Below are 17,730 nucleotides of genomic sequence, written 5' to 3' on the forward strand. Positions count from 1 at the left end.
TTTCTAAAATCATCCACTCACACTAAATCCTTATGTCCCATTCGAGCTAAACAGACATAATATTTAATAACAAAGTTTTCTAATCCTCCTTTCCAAACCACTGTTTAAAGTTTACATCCAGTTTCCTTATGTTATACCCATCTCTATATATACGTTGTTACTTATCCCTCCTTTATTTGACTATATCCTATATCGTAACATTTCCCCCCTAATAATCAAAACATTAATTATATCTAACTTAGTTCATTATATTATATTATATTATATTATATTATTATTATTATTATTATTATTATTATTATTATTATTATTATTATACAATTGTATCACAGCGGCCAGTTGTTTCGCCGGATTTGGCATTGATTACTAGACGAGTCCCACCCAGGGGCCTAGGACGTCGTAATATATTTTCGTAATATGCGTGCAGATCCAAGCAGTGTGGCTTTTTGCATTTGACTGATGGTGATTTTGTCAATTTTTAACTGTTTTAAATGTAATTCCAGTGCTTTTAGAATAGCACCCAGTATGCCAATTACCACTGGAATTACTACTGCTGGTTTGTGCCAATAGTTGAATTTCGATTTTTAAATCCTGGTATTTCACGATTTTTTCATGTTCCTTCTTGTCAATCCTGCTATCACCTGGTATTGCGATGTCTATGATTGCAACCTTATTTTTCTCAACCAGTGTGATGTCTGGTGTATTATGCGCCAGTATTTTGTCCATTTATATACGAAAATCCCATAAGATTTTGACCATCTGATTTTCGGTGACTTTTTCAGGCTTATGTTCCCACCAGTTTGTTGTTGTTTTAATATTATAATTTTTGCACAAATTCCAATGGATCATTTGTGCTACTGAATTGTGCCTCAATTTATAATAAGTCTGCATGATTTTTTTACAGCAGCTGAGTACGCGATCAACAGTTTCATCAACTTTTTTGCAAAGTCTGCATTTGGCATCATCAGAGGATTTTTCGATTTTGGCCTTAATGGCATTTGTGCGGATAGCTTGTTCTTGCGCAGCCAGGATTAGTGACTCTGTTTCTTTCTTTAATGTACCTATTGTTAATCATAACCAAGTTTGTTCACTGTCCACTTTATCTTTTATTTTTTCCAGAAATTGGCCATGCAGTGCTTTGTTCTGCCAACTCTCCATTCTTGATTTTATCACATCTTTTCTGTATTCTAGTTTCGTCTGTTGGACCTTTAGTAGATTTTTGTTCTTTACTTCGATTAATAGATGTTCTTGACTTTCTTTTAAATAATCAGCCAGTGCATGTTTTTCTTCTTCAACTATTTGCTTCACTTGTAATAATCCTCTGCCACCTGATTTTCAGGGCAGGTATAGTCTATAAGTGTCACCACCTGGATTTAAAGTGTAGTGCATTGTCATTAGTTTCCTGGTTTTTCGGTCCAAAATGTCCAAATCAGCTTGTGTCCAGTTAACTATACTAGCGGTGTATCTTATAACTGGTATTGCCCAGGTATTTATGGCCTTGATTGTATTTCCACCATTCAATTTAGATTTCAAAATTTTCCTAACTCTGTTGGTGTACTCTCTCCTGACAGTAGTTTTTACTTCTCCATGTTTGATACTATCCAATTGCAGAATGCCTAAGTATTTATAAGCTTCATTTTCATTGCATTTAATTAGTTGTCCATTGGACATTTCAATTCCCTCACATGTAGTGATTTTGCCCCTTTTTATGGATACAGTGGCACATTTTTCCATGTCAAACTGCATTGAAATATCGGTGCTGAATACTCGGACTGTGTTTGCTAGTGATTGGATTTCTATTTCTGACTTTCCATAGAGTTTCAAATCATCCATATATAATAAATGTGAAATTTTTTCAGGTTCTGCAATTCATTAGGCATTGCCTCTAAGACAGTGTTTTTCAACCACTGTGCCGCGGCACACTAGTGTGCCGTGACATAGTGTAAGGTGTGCCGTGGGAAAAACACCTTATATATAGTCAATATAGGCACAGAGTTAAATTTTTTAAACATTTTCTAATGGTGGTGTGCCGCGTGATTTTTTTCATGAAAAAAGTGTGCCTTTGCACAAAAAAGGTTGAAAAACACTGCTCTAAGAGACACACATATAAAGGGGATTAGGTAACACATCTCCCAAATCCCCCTTCTCAGTCCCCAAAATTTCAACAACTCTTTCTTGCCATCTATGCATCTCAGAGAATAAATCTGTATTTTTGTTTGTTTTCATTTTGTTCACATATTTTTTTGTTATAGAAAATTTTACTTTATTCAAAAAAGATTAAAATACAAAACACAAAAATATTTTTTTAAAGAATAAAATACAACAAAAAGACATTAATAAAAAAGTCTCTTAAAAGAAACTAACACATATACACCTAACATCCTCCCTAGTTGAATATTGATTAGTATAATACAGCAATGTTAGTCCCCCCCCCCCGATAACAGGCCAAAATAATTTCAAACTGTTAACATACTAAATCTACTTAAAAATTATTGGCCTGACATTTATAAACTATATTAATAACAAAATGGTTAACAATTAACACAATAATAATAAACATATTATGTAAAATATAAGAATAACAGAAATGAATAAAAATTGTAAACTGTAATTTAAAAAAAACCCAAAGTTGAAATTTCAAAACCTTCTGTTAACCAATGATTATTCTGATCAACTCGCAGAAAATTTACCATGGCTTGAGTACCCAGTCATTCCAAATATTAACCCTAATTGATCCTGGAACAAATATTAATGTTTGCTTCTTTATACCATCACTTATCAATTGCTGATTGGTTACAGTATTTTTCGAAGTATAAGACACACCAAGATTTTGAAGAGGCAAATTTTAAAAAAAAATTGCATTCTGCAGACCTCCCCAAAACGATCTGTTTTTCGCAAAAATGGGCCCGTTGTTTTTTTTTTAAAGGGCATGAATAGCCTTTAGGAAGCTTGTAGAGCGCTCTTGGGGGGGTGCCCCCCCAAATGAGCAATAAATGGCCCATTTTAATAAAATCTAAAGTCACATGCCATGTTTCCATATGGAGAACAAAAATCAAGGAAAGAAAGCAAAAAAAAACAAAAAACCAGAAAGAATTCAGGGGTTGAAATAAATAAGAATTCAGCCTTCCAATTAACCTTTGAAGATATAAACAAAAACAAAAGTTTAAAAAGTGAATTTAAAAATCCCAGTCATGCTTATGATAATGTGCTCCTGATTGAGGATAGCAACACCCATTGATTTTTCAGGGAGCTGCAAGGCTCCCCCTCCCAGGTGGATCCACAGCTATCCAAAAGTCATCTTTGGTCAATCCTAAATGCCACCTTTCAAATCCAGGAGGCACAACTGCCAAAGAATCAGCTCTGGCCGCAAACCCAGCAGAACATAAGAGAAAAAATCCTTATACCTCAACACTCATTTTGGGGAAGAATTTTGCTCCTGTACTTCTGAATTGGTTTTAAGATAGGGAATCCATTAGGCTGTTGGAAAATGGGCATCATTATGTGTGTACTAAAACTGGACAGATTACATATTAATTTAAATATTCTCCATTTTTTAAATTTTTCAGTGTGGTCCTTATAATATTCTCATCAACCCAGGAGAAAATTGTACCTCAATGACTAAATGTATTTCAACCCTGCATTAAAAGAAGGAAGAATTCTTCCCTCTATGTGATCAGACATTTTTAAAAAAGAATTTGATTTTCTGAATCAAATGCTTCTGAATTAAAGAGAAGATGGAGGATTCTAAGTTACCTAGACCCATTCCAGTCCGGCTTCAGGCCTGGTTACAGCACAGAAACCGCTTTGGTCGCGTTGACCGATGATCTCTGGAGAGCCAGGGATGGAGGCCATGCCTCCATCTTGGTTCTCCTTGACCTCTCGGCGGCTTTCGATACCATCGATCATGGTATCCTTCTGCGACGACTGCGGGAGGTGGGAGTGGGAGGCACTGTTCTGCAGTGGTTGTCCTCCTACCTCTCGGACAGGTCGCAGTCGGTGTTAGTTAGGGGGCAGAGATCGACCCCTAGGCCCCTAACATATGGGGTGCCGCAGGGGTCGGTCCTGTCCCCCCTACTATTCAACATCTACATGAAACCGCTGGGCGAGATCATTCGGAGGCATGGGATAAGATACCACCAATACGCGGACGATACGCAGTTGTATCTGTCCGCCCCATGCCAACTCAATGAAGCGGTGGACGTGATGAACCGGGGTCTCGAAGCCGTTAGGGACTGGATGAGGGCCAACAAGCTTGTACTCAACCCGGAAAAGACCGAGTGGCTGTTGTGTTTTCCTCCCAATAATTTGGCCAGTGTACCATCACTCAGGCTGGGGGGTCAAATATTACACCCCTCAGACAGGGTTCGCAACTTGGGAGTCCTTCTGGATCCACAGCTGACCTTTGACTACCATCTGTCGGCTGTGACCAGGGGGGCATTTGCCCAGGTTCGCCTGGTGCGCCAGTTGCGACCCTACCTGAACCGGGAGGCTCTCACAACAGTCACTCGTGCCCTTGTGACCTCTAGGCTGGAATACTGCAATGTGCTCTACATGGGGCTGCCCTTGAAGAGCATCCGGCGACTTCAGCTAGTCCAGAATGCGGCCGCACGAGTGATTGTGGGTGCACCTCGGTTTGCCCACATGACACCTATCCTCCGCGAGCTGCGCTGGCTACCTGTTGATCTCCGGGTGCGCTTCAAGGTGCTACTTACCATCTACAAAGCCCTTCATGGTAGTGGATCTGGGTACTTGAGAGACCGCCTCCTGCCAATTACCTCCTCGCGACCCATCAGATCGCATAGATTGGGCCTCCTCCGAGTTCCATCTGCCAGTCAGTGCCGACTGGCAACTACGCGGAGGAGAGCCTTTTTAGTAGCAGCTCCGACCCTTTGGAACGATCTCCCCGTGGAGATTCGTACCCTCACCACCCTCCAGACCTTCCGCACAGCCCTCAAGACCTGGCTATCCCGTCAGGCCTGGGGTTAAAGATTATAATCCATCCCCGCCCGAATGATGAATGTTGCTCTATTCTTTTAATTATGTATTGTCCTATATGTCATTGTATGTATCCCCCTCCTATATAAGTTGTAAGCCGCCCTGAGTCCCCTCAGGGAAAAGGGCGGCCTATAAATAAACTTATACCAATACCAATATACCAATACCAAGAAGAGTTCAGAGAACAGTAACAAAGGTTAGGGGATAGAAGCAAAAACATACAAAGAATAATTGCAGGAATTGGATTTGTCTATAATACAATAGCAGAGTTGGAGGGGACCTTGGAAATCTTCTAGTCCAACCCACTGCCTAGGCAGGAAACCCTACACCATTTCAGACAAATGGCTATCCAGGATCTTCTTAAAGACTTCTGGAGGCAAGCTGTTCCACTGATTAATTGTTCTGTCAGGAAATTTCTCCTCAGTTTCAAGTTGCTTCTCTCCTTGATTAGTTTCCACCCATTACTTCTTGGTCTGCCCTCAGGTGCTTTGGAGAATAGTTTGACTCCCTCTTCTTTGTGGCAACCCCTGAAATATTGGAAGACTGCTATCATATCTCCCCCTAGTCCTTCTTTCCGTTAAACTAGACATACTCAGTTCTTGCAACTGTTCTTCATGTTTTAGCCTCCAGTCCCCTAATCATCTTTATTGCTCTTCTCTGCACTCTTTCCAGAGTCTCCACAATACTGAATGCAGTATTCCAAGTGTGGCCTCACCAAGGCATTATAAAGTGGTATTAACACTTCACGTGATCTTGATTCTATTCCTCTGTTTATGCAGCCTAGAACTGTGTTGGCTTTTTTGGCAGCTGCTGCACACTGCTGGCTCATATTTAAATGATTGTCCACTAGGACTCCAAGATCTCTCTCACAGTTACTACTATTGAGGAAGGTACCACCTATACTGTACCTGTGCATTTTGTTTTTCTTGCCTAAATATAGAACCTTACTCTTTTCACCACTGAATTTCATTTAATTAGATAGTGCCCAATGTTCAGGTTTGTGAAGATCCTTCTGTATCTTAAGCCTATCTTCTGGAGTGTTGGCTATTCCTGCCAGCTTGGTGTCATCTGCAAATTTGATGAAGATGTTGAAGAGTACTGGGCCTAAAACAGATACTTCCCTCCATGCAGATGCAGTTCCATTGAGGACTATACACTGAGTGCGGTTGGTAAGCCAGTTATGAATCCATCTGGTGATGATGCTGTCTAGCCCACATTCTTCTACTTTATCCAATATTAGGTTATGGTCCACCTTATCAAATGCCTTACTGAAGTTCAAGTAAACTATATCGATGGCATTCCTCTGGTCCACTAATTTTGTCACTTTGTCAAAGAATGCAATAAGATTAGTCTGGCATGATCTGTTTTTGACAAACCCATGTTGGCTTTTGGCTATTACTTTGTTTACTTCTAGGTGTTCACTAATTCGTTGCTTGGTTAACTTTTCCAGAACCTTTCCTGGTATTGAGGTCAGGCTGATAGGTCTGTAGTTTCCTGGATCGGTTTCCCCCTCCTTTTTTTGAAGATGGGAACCACATCAGCTCTTTTCCAGTCCTCTGGCAGTTCCCCAGTGCTCCAGGATCTCTGAAAGATATAGTTCAGTGGTTCTGAGTTCTCGTGTGCAAGTTCCTTCAGAACCCTAGGGTGGAATCCCTCCGGTCCTCGTGATTTGAACTCATCTAGGGTAGACAGGTGCTCACTTACCATTTTCTTCCCTATTTCAATGTGTTCCTAATCTGATTTTTGTGGTGCTGTTTTTGATTGGTTGGACTGTTTTATCCCTTTGTGTAAAGCCAGATGCAAAAAATGAGTTAAATAGTTCTGCTTTCTCACTGTTGCTTGTCGCCTTCTTGCCAATTTCTCCCAGCAATGGACCAATTGTTTCCTTGACTTTTTTCTTGTTTTTAACATGTTGGAGGAAGGGTTTTTTTTGTTATTTTTTACTTTTGTGGCAAGTATTTCTTCATTGTGAGCCTTCCAGAAGTTCTGGGTACTCCATCAATGGAGATTTTAAAGAAGAGATTGGACAGCCATTTGTTTGAAATGATATAATTTCCTGCTTGAGCAGAAGGTTAGACCTCCAAGGTCCTTTCCAACAATGTTATCTGTGTTCTGTACCTTCTTTACAATGCTATCAAATATGCTACAGATATATTCATGGAAAGAAAGGCAAAACATTATTATCAACAATTGGCATATCCGTGACCCGACAAATGTGTGCCTGACAACAGCGCGCCAACAAAACCACGGTGATAAAACCGTGACGTCGACAGCACACCGACGAATGAGCACAGAAGCGCGCTGACAAAAGAGCGCCAACAGAAGCGCCATTATGGTTAAGGTAAGGGTTAGGGTAAGGGTTACGTTTAGGTTTAGGGTTAGGTTTAGGGTAAGGTTCAGGCTTAGGTTTAGGTTAGGGTTACCTTTAGGGTTACCTTTAGGGTTAGGTTTAGAGCGCGCTTGTCGGCACTCTTTTGTCGGCGCGCTTCTGTGCTCATTCGCAATTTTGAACTCGTGCTTTTCTCCCCGCGGTTTTGTCGGTGCGGTTTTGTCGAGCATGCATTTGTCGGTGAACTGGCATATCAACAGAATGCAACCTGAATGTAGACTCTCGTGCTTGATAAATAGTAAACCTCTTATGACTTCATTTCCAAATTGACTATCAAAGAGTTTCGGTATCTCACCTGTCCAGCCAGTATATGCAGAGCAGTCATGAGGATCTGCTGTTTTTAAGCCTTCTTCCATTTGCTGCAATAAGTCTTTAATTTTAGTTGTAATTTTCTTATTAAAATATGAGGTGATCTGCAGAGAAGATAAGGCAGAGAAAGGTCTGATTCAGTTAACAAATTAAAGCTTCGTGAATAAAACATACAAATCTTAAGCAATAAATCACATTTAAATAATAACATTTATGCAATAAATTACATTACACATGTAATATGTAAACAATGGAGAGGTTATAAAAAGTTTGGGGACTGAAATATTTTAACCCTCAAAACTTTCCATTTTGGATGGAATTAATTATTTTACCTGAATTGTTACTTACTGGAAATATTCCATTTTGAAATGCAGCATTTTGACTACAAAACAGAAATCACAACACTCCCCCTTCAAAAACAGTACATTCCAGCATGGCCCAAGCCCAGTTCTGAATTTGGAACACGGTATTTTGTATTTCATCATTTTGATCCTGAACTGTTTTACATCTTCCTAATTCACACAAAATTGAAAGCCAAATCAGCAAAACCACATTAAGTTTTAACATTATGCATGAGCTTAGGCATCATGTTTGTTTAGCACTCAAAGGAATACAACATCCAGCAACTTTGAGACTTAATGTTTCATAATGATTTAATTACTCTGGCCAAGTAAAACTTTCAACAAAACTTTCAACTTTCAACAACTTTTCTGTCCCTGCTTCAACCACCTTTTTTTTTTTTTACTTTACAGGTATTGTTTTGGCAGCAAATATAAAAATAAATGGCACTCATTTATTGTTTCTTGCTATATGATTGCATGCTTTCAGTAAGGTTTCATTCAAATTTCCTTTGTTTTTCAATTTTTTCTTTGAAAGAACAAGAATTTTGTAATTTAGCATTAATAATGGATTGCTTTTTGTTCATAAATGAGAAGAAGACAAGAAGCAACTACAGGTATTTATGTGACTAAGTGAGACATTTGTTAAGTGAGGTTTGCCCCATTTTACGAACTTTCTTGCCATAGTTGTTAAATGAATCATTGTAGTTGTTAAGTTAGTAACATAGTTGTTAAGTAAATCTGGTTCCCCATTGATTTTTCTTGTCAGAAGATTGAAAAGCTGATCACATGTCTCACGACATTTGCAACTGTCGTAAATATGAACCAGTTCTCAAGCATCCAAATTTTGATCATGTGACTATGGCAATGCTGCAATTGTCATGTGTGAAAAATGGTCATGTCACTTTTTTCAGTGATTGTTCTTTCTTAGTTGGCAAAATGTATGTTGCATATTAAACATGTATGCTCTACTATAACTCAATAAAGTAATGCACACGGTAAGCTACATAAACATTATATTAAGATTTAGGTTTGCATTACAAAGTATCAACCATTATTTGGGCTCAATGTAATATTTTTGAAGAGATGTCCAGCAAATCTTTCAACTTAATGTGCTGAATTTGAGCTACAGGAATCTGATAATATGCAGAAAATAATGAGCTGAAACTAGCCAACCTGTCATACGATATTTTGAAGGGATGATTTATTCATCCAATAAAGAGAAAATAGCCATCTACAACCATAAGATTTCCAAGAAGGTATTATTTCTTTAGAAGAAGTCTAGTATTTTGTAAAGAACTAGCCTACAACTTGACAATATTACAATTATGGGCCACTGGGTAATATTTTCTTTCTAAGCAGTGGATTAGCAATTTTTGTTACTTGAAACAGATTTATTTTCAAATCTATTTAAATTCCTGCTTTTAGTTATTCTCTAGGAAGAAATCCCTTATTTCAATAGTGTGTGATTCTATAGATTACAATGGATTTTTCAGTGGCCGTTCACACCATTAGTCATGAATCATTCCAAATACATATACTGAGCTGGAGTATGGACTTCATTATTTGATGTTCAATACCTTGGCATTTAGAACTGTACATTTTTAAATACATATATATTTTAAAATGTATTTGGTGTATTTAACTTCAAACATTTAAATGAGTGCATACATTTCAAGCATACATTTCCCCTCTGCTTGCTATATCAATTACAGTAAGGGTTTCTGACAGTATATAAAAATAGTCTTTTTGGGACCATGTTAGGTGATTTACCAAAACAGTAACTCTGAGTCTTCAGTACAAATAAAAAGTATGATCAATCTCAAGTGTATGCTAAATAACTAAACATCACTAAATCATCTGAAGTTGTCCCAATTAACTATTTCTTCCAGCTAAATAATGTTTGCCATGAATTATCATTAGTCTTAAACTCACTCCTAAAGAACCAGTTAGAGTCTAAACTGAATCTAAACTGAGTTATTGCTGTTCAAAATATCAGGGTACATATACTCAGTAAATTAATTTTTAATATTCATGGTTCAACTACACAAAGTCTATTTTAGTCCTAGAAAAAAATTGACAACTGAAGGCAACTTCTGATTGTGCTTTGCAAACCATCTGTCATAACTCAGGTACTCAAGTTATATTTGACAAAATATTATGAGTCTGTGATAATGGTCTTGACATTAAAGTCAAAATAAATGACAAGCAGCAGTTATTGTGCATATCATTTGCTTATTAATTTGAATATAGACATTGGTTTGGAGAAAATATAAGCATTCAGAAATAGAAAGCTGGAGATGAGACAGATGGGATATGAGAACAAAAGCAAAAAATCCCACTCGTAGGTGTGAACTGCAGGCAAGTGTTAATGGTAAGAGCTGTAGATTTCAGAGAGAATGAATTTGGAAGTCTGACATGATAGTTTTCTATTTTTATTATCTATAGTTCATATATAAAATACATATTTTAAAATATTTTAAATATAACATTCAGATTTCCTTTAGCTAAAACCCTTGCCTTTCTCTATTGTATCAAAAAAACCTTGTTGCCTCTCCTTATAGGTACAAATGTGAAAGTTCTATTTTGATGCAAAAATGCAGTTCTGCTTTGCAGAACTTACAAAGTGAAGTTCACTCACAGAATTCCCTCCAAGTTGGAGGAACCCTATCTGGTTTTGCAATCAGCACCATTTTAATTTTTCAAAAAATCCCAATGTAGTTCCAGGGAGATTGTTTTTGCTTGAAAGAAAAATATTGCAACTTGGCAGATTTGGTAGTTGCCCAGTGATGCTGCATTAGTGTCAATTCTGTATCCTGGAAACAATTCAGGATTCAAGCATTTCAGATTTGTGAACTACCAAGTGACAGCCAGATATCCATATATGGCAGCCTCCTCTGAGGTTGAAATGAAAAACAATTATCATTAACAATTGTCATTACTTATTTCGAGATAATATACTGGTCTTTGGGACAAGAAAAAAAGGCAAAAAGTTTCTACTCTAAACAGAAAAATCCACTATATTAAAAAGAGAGTTAAAGGAAAAATGTGGAAAGGTTTTGGAAGGAAAATTGGCAGACTAGGAAATTACAATTTATTAATTTTTTTGCAAGGCTGAAATAAGGCTTAAGACTGGATTGGAATTTATAAACATTAGCTTTATATTCTTACCTAAATAACCATATAACTGTGAAGCACAGCAGCTTCTCTGGACAGCACATATTCCAACTTTTATTGAGCAAAATGGGTAACAAGATATTTTAATATTATAGTTATAGTCATGGAAACAGCAGGAATTGGATTTCTGTTTTGTTTTTTTTATTTTGTTTGCTTATTTGTTTTTTCCTGTTCACTCCTAGACAAGTTTGCTTAAAATATACATCCAAGGCACATGGTGGGTGGGTGAGTGATTGCATTAGTTAATATCCTGCCAAGCATTATTATTTGTTTGGATATTGAATTTTGTTGCTATAATCCTGGAAGACTCAGGGAGATACCAAAAGAGAGCTGTAGTTTGCTTATTTCAGGTTTAGAATCAGAGAATAGCTGGTTCAGATGGGCAGATAGCTACACTTCTTGAAAGTAGATCCTACAGAAGTCAGGAAGGCTTATTTCTGAGTACAGATTACAAGGTATAATGGATTTCCCTGTCATCTGCTTAAAGATGTCAGTCAATTCTACAATTATTTTCCAAAAGCCTCCTTTTGCATAAGTGACCTTTCTATGACATTATATTGAACTGGCTCAAATAAGCAAATTTTATTTCAGAACATGGGAAAATTGTTGCCAGAAATTGTTACCATAAACCTTAACACTTCCCCACATTTTCAGAGCATACCAAATTGTACTTCCAATTTATACTGATTCAGTATAATTACATATTATATCAGTATATGTCCTGTGAAAGAAAATTCATAGAAATTCTGGTAGTTCTGATGCACGAGATGGACAGACTGGGATTGACAAGGGATAATTATCAATAATTGATTAAAGTGCAGACTTTATGCTCGTTTGGGAAAATTCATGATAGTTAAAGAAATATCAGATATTTTCTTCAAGTCTATTTGTTAAGATACTGGAATGTTAACGGCGACTATCTATCACTTCATATGACAAGTTCTCCAATTTATACTTCTATCATATTTATTTATTTGATTTTTATCCTATCTTAGGTTTTTTGCCAGCTCAACCTTGCTTACATCCCTAACGTTCCTGTCTCCTATTTTCACACATCTCTGCAAGGTAGGTTGGGTTAGGTTAGTAGGCAGTGACAGGCCAAAATCACTCAACAGGCTTACATAGGAGTTCCCAGACACCTTCCTAAAAGTCTGATAAAGCAGATGAGGTTCACAGGATGGAATCCTGCTCCTCCATTGATATAACAGTAATTTCAATATATGAGTAATTTCAGTAATCATCCCATTATATTTTCCACCAGCCTGGTAATATGTGAAAGACAGCTAAACATCACTGATATACTATTTTTTTAAAACAGTCATACAGACAAGGACGCAGCCCTTCCATCCAGTTCCTGACATTGGCGGGGCTTTGATTAGCTCCCAAGTTCTTCCACACGCTTTGGGTGTGGAGAAAGGCCTGGAGGCGAAGGAGCCTTGTATTAACGCGAGGGACCTAAAAGAGGGAGACACAAATGCTAGGCGAGAACTTAGATAGAAACCTGCGGTCCATAACGGAACGCCCAGACACCAAAAAGAGCCCCTTTTCCCTCAGAAGAGACTCCGGCCGGGCCTGCATTTAGCTTACCTGCCCGTCGCTCTCGAAGGGAAAGGAGTCGTCTCGTTGGGGCGAAGCCGAACTGCATCGATTGCCTTCCAAGTCGCTGGGGGTAGGCAAAGTGCTGCTGCCCGAGGCGGTGCTTCCATGAGGCTGATAATCTGGATAGGGGTTGTTGAACGCCCTCTCCTCCATCTCCGCTTCGCTTCCCAATTGCACCTTCAGCCGTTTGGACATGCCCTCTCCCATCTCAGCCTGCCCCCCTGCCCTCCCACCGTCGAACGGCGAGCCAAGCAGGACAAACTCCCCAGCCAGCGATAATAACAGCAACGCGCTTTAGAGGTCGCAAAACGGCAACTGCGATCGGCGCCTAGGAAGACAGCAGCTGTTGCATACCAGCCAAAAATTAAGGGGCGGGGGGGGGGGTTCGGCAGGTGGTGAAGTTATCTCTACCAGGGAAGGTTGAGAAATACGACACGCCTCATCGCGGAGGGAAAACCAAAGCGGGGTGAATATCTAAAATCCTTAGCAATTAAGGATTAAAGGGTTAACGCCAGTCCTAGTCAATCTGCAAGATGACAGGACCGATGTGAGACTATTGTTTGTTGTTTTCTCTTCATTCCGATCTTAATTCCAGCCAGCTTTCAATGTGTGTAGGCACATGTATAAATAATTATTCGTTACCACCCCATTCTCAGGTTAAGGGCCAGAGAAACACCACACCACACTCCCAACAATGGGGCAGTTTCCTGCAAATTTAGGAAGAAAATATAAGAGGGCTACCCCTCCTGCGGCACACCTGGGATGGGCAAATTAGGGAATCATCTGGGACTCGAGGGTATCCTCTAATCCCCCATTTCCGATGGATATCCTCCCTTCTCCGAGACAGTCAGGCTGTCGGTGTCGCCGCTGCGGCACTTATTAACAAGCTCCGAGGCTGCAAAACGGAGATTCTGCCTCCTGCCTCTCGGCAACCGAAAACGATCGTCTCCAGAATCATTTTAGATTAAGATCATCAGGATCAACAAGGGGAAAGAAAACCCAAAGAGTAGAGAATAGACGAGCAACTCCTTATTCAGGGACATTCGAATCCTCTGACCTGCAGGGACCATCAGAAGAGAAGAGTGGAGACAATAAAACAGCCCTTTGAAGCTTTTTCTGGTTGGTTTTCTATCCTCTTCTGTTCTGACAAATGGACATTCAGTCCAGGTAGAGCTCGATCCTTCTTCAGATGATCAGAGTAATATTAGTACAAATACAACAAAGACTGTAAGAAGTCAAGAAAATCATGGAGGTAGTGGAAGAATCACTAATGGCTACTGGCCCTCTTCCCACCTTTGCTTTCCAGCAGCTTCTGTCTTTGTGGCTGTGAAATCAGTATGTGTTTGCCTTATAGTGCCAGCAAATAAACACGCAAAATCAATTGTAAATGACGATAGACTCAGGAGGTGGGACGGCTCAGCCAGTTTACCTCACAGAACGTACAGAAACAATCCTTCCTAACTGACTCACACTTCTATAGAACACATTTGTTTCACAAAAGGATGTTGAAGGTAACAAAATGAGTTTTAAAAAACAACCCTACCTCTTGACAGACTTGCTCAATATAAAGAAATGTCATTTTTTTTTGCAGCTATAATTTCATTCGTTAAAAAAAAAGTAGAAGGGAACCTTTGTCAAACTATGTTGCAATTCACCTGCCTGGGGAAGTGATTGGAGGAATTGTCTTTCAACCATATTGCTTCACACCCTCAGGTTTCATTTTGGAAATTTCTTTTAAGATGCATCTGATTTATAAATATACTGTACATGTGATTTCTACAAAGCAGTACTGTGCTGGCTATAAAGCAGGGACATTAATAGAAATACTTTTACATTAAATATATTCCTATTTAATTTTACATCCGAATATCCAACATTTTTCCACCAGCACCTTTGTCACTGCAATCCTGTATAATTTCCAATGTTGTTGTATTTGTATTGAAGACGTTTTTTTTTCCAAAATCTGTTAGCATAAACATTATCACATCCAGATCTCTGTCTCCATGCCTTATCCACATATCTCTGGATAAGAAGTTGCCTAATATTATTTATAATAATAAATATAATAAATATAGCCGCCTGAAGTCCTCCGGGATTGGGCGGCTTATAAATCTATTAAATACAATACAATTAAATACAAATACAATAATAGTATATTATAAAGTGATCTCCTCTGACTGGCCCCAGGTTTTAGGCATTTTTTTCTTTTATCTATTTATACTTTTTAACTGGAGATATTGGGGCTTAAATTTGGGGTCTGCTTTTGGCTATTACTGTTGTGATCCTACCCAGATTCTTCTCCATCATTATATGAAACCACGTACATAAGTGAGAACCATGGCCATTTACAACCATCTGGCTAGCTGTGTCTTTCTGTCTGTCCTGATTTGGAAACAGAAAATATTCCAAAGCCTTTTAGGTAATCTAAAAGTATAAAGTAAGATAATGTTTGCAAGCAAGATAGATGACCCTTTTGTGGATTATTTAGCCATCCGTAGGGGGATCATGAATGAAAAGCTTATAAATAAGGAGAGCTGTGGATTTTGTAGAACATGTAAATAAAGTTGATTACTTAAAGTAGCAGAACAGCAGCTTAGAACATAGAAGGAATTTTGTAATTTGTGGCAGTTGCTCTGCCAGACTAAATTGTATTTACTACCTGGTTTGTTGCAATCAAAACCATTGGATCTATGATGGAGCCCTCTGTCACAGTCTTTTGTGTTTAGGAAAATGATTGGAGATGGATGTGTTTTGTGTTTCAGCTTTATATTCTTACAAGGATTCTTGCTGAATATGTAGTACAGGCTGCTTTGAACCATAAAGTACCTTCCATTAGAAATTATGAAAAATATTTTATCATCCCTGTCTCAAAATAGTGCCAAATTGATGCTTCAGAATTAAGCTATTTTATTGATTGATTTATTTTTAATTTAGTTATTGAATTTTTGACTCTGACCTATAAGATTTAAAAGCTTGAGTTATGAGAGGATGACTCATCAAAATTACCCAATGAATTTTATGGTTGACAATGATCTAGTACCTGACTCTCTTCAGTCCTGAGTAAGTTCCCTGTCTATTATGTCACATTCCAGTCAGGATCTAGGTCAAGGGGGTCAAACTCAAGGCCTGGGGGTCGGATTTGGCCTGCAGGGTGGCTAGATTTGGTCCAGGGGGCAGTTCTGGTAACAGTGAAAGACTTGCCCATGGTGCCTCTATCAATGAAAAAGGACCTCAGGAGGGCTGCATGCGGCATTCCTGAACTCTGTTTTTGCTGGCAGAGAATTGCAGGAGACTGTCACAGCCAAAATTGAAGCTCAGGAGCCCATTTTCTCTGGCAGAGCACTCAGGCCACCACAAGCACCCCTGACACAAGTGGCGTCAAGCTGGCAACACCCCTCAACCCCCCAAGGTCAAACACAATACTGATGCAGCCCTCAACGAAATTGTGTTTGACACCATTGATCTAGAATTGCAATGTCTTTTATATTATGAGAACAAGGCTACTTTTTGTAGCTAGTCCACTTTTTGCAGTGTGGGTTTAATTGTTGATCATAATTCAAAATGAACATTTTGTCAAAAAGCCTAGAAATGCCTAAAAAACTAATTAGCTCTCCCCATGTCAATTGGTGAAAGTAAGGAGTGGAAAACCAATGCCTTCAAATGTTGCTGCCATAGTCTTGGCTTGATGAATGTACACTAATAGGAAACAGTAAAGTTAAATCCTGTTTGATGAGTTCATTTTTCATGTGTCACCAGCTATACATTTTCATTTTCTTGTTATCAGAACCATAAGGTATTTCAGGTTCCTATCAGGAGTAATATCCCTATTAATAGTTTAATCCAATGAGGCACTTAAATTTATTAGCTATGCATTTTATAAATCATCTTCTTGAGCTTTGTAGAAAGTTAGCATCTACCCCTCTCCTAGAAAAATGAAATAGTTTGAAATATTAAAAAGGCAGAATGTTATATTTCCCAAACGGAGAAATGGAAACATGTTTTAGAAGAAGGAAGCAGCCCTCACCTTCCTTAATAGCCCACAGCAGATTTCAGCACTTGAGATAAAGAGATAGATAGCTCTATTCATAAGCAAATATTCTCACCCAAGATCCAACAAAGGTAGGATTAGCCCTCAACCACAATAGAAATTGCCCAATGCCCCTTCATTGCATCAGCAGTCCAAACTTCAAGCAAATCTGGGACTCAGACAACCTATATAGCCAGCTATGACTACTACATAACCCCTACAACAGTCAATAGAATACATATTCTTGCATAGGAACAGGAAGGTCAAGTGCAAAGCTCAGAGAAGGTATAAAAACTGCCACTCTCAATTCCATGTGGTCAGCTGCCCAGAATCCTGTGCTCGGTGGTTCTGTTCATCATTAAATCCTCTCTCCAATCAGCCTCCAGCCTCCATTTTGTCTCCAGTGCCTCTCCTCCATGTTGGAACTCAACCAGATGGATATTTCTTCCAATAGCATTGTCCTTTGGAAACTTGGATATCTGTAAACAATGAATTTGGAACAGGACTAATATAAACATTGCTCTGTATCTGATTGATTCTTAGGGAAATATTACCATTCTCATAGTTTTAGCAATAAAGACACCATTTTCTACTATTTCACATCCTTACAGTAGGTAACTAATAGAGGCTTTCCAGTTGCTGCATCAGCTTTCTATATCAGTCTATATCTCTAGCAGCTTAAATTCATGATTAGCAAACACAAAATTATTCACCTCCATTTTAACTTAGAACCCTTTTTGCTGTCTATTTTTTATTTTATTTTATTTATTTATTAGACTTATATACCGCTTCATAGGGCTTTCAGCCCTCTCTAAGCGGTTTACAATTTTTTTAGCAAATTGAGTCAGCAACTTGCCCCCACAGTCTGGGTCCTCATTTCACCCACCTCGGAAGGA

At 38.5% G+C, this 17,730-nt stretch overlaps 1 protein-coding gene and 1 long non-coding RNA gene across 3 annotated transcripts in view; one reads left to right on the forward strand and one right to left on the reverse strand.

The window, feature by feature from the left end:
* LANCL2 (LanC like glutathione S-transferase 2) overlaps window positions 1-13,029 on the reverse strand; it is a 40,453-nt gene extending 27,424 nt beyond the window's left edge. Inside the window, exons 1-4 of one of the 2 annotated variants that reach the window (XM_087713135.1) lie at window positions 12,792-12,991; window positions 12,533-12,643; window positions 12,330-12,399; window positions 7,680-7,797 (exon numbers count right to left, since the gene is read on the reverse strand). In XM_087713135.1, the coding sequence (XP_087569261.1) occupies window positions 7,680-7,797; window positions 12,330-12,399; window positions 12,533-12,643; window positions 12,792-12,853 (361 nt within the window). In that variant the 5' untranslated portion in view covers window positions 12,854-12,991. Of the gene's footprint in view, window positions 1-7,679; window positions 7,798-12,329; window positions 12,400-12,532; window positions 12,644-12,791 lie in introns of both variants that reach the window. The other variant, XM_014069596.2, reaches the window with a different exon arrangement.
* Window positions 1-17,730, forward strand: part of LOC148045913 (uncharacterized) — a 97,051-nt gene that overhangs the window by 38,706 nt on the left and 40,615 nt on the right. The window lies entirely within an intron of this gene.

This window comes from Thamnophis sirtalis, unplaced genomic scaffold (assembly GCF_051295495.1).
Source record: "Thamnophis sirtalis isolate CommonGarterSnake01/CBP01778 unplaced genomic scaffold, rThaSir2_p1.2 scaffold_4, whole genome shotgun sequence".
Taxonomy (NCBI): Eukaryota; Metazoa; Chordata; class Lepidosauria; order Squamata; family Natricidae; genus Thamnophis; species Thamnophis sirtalis.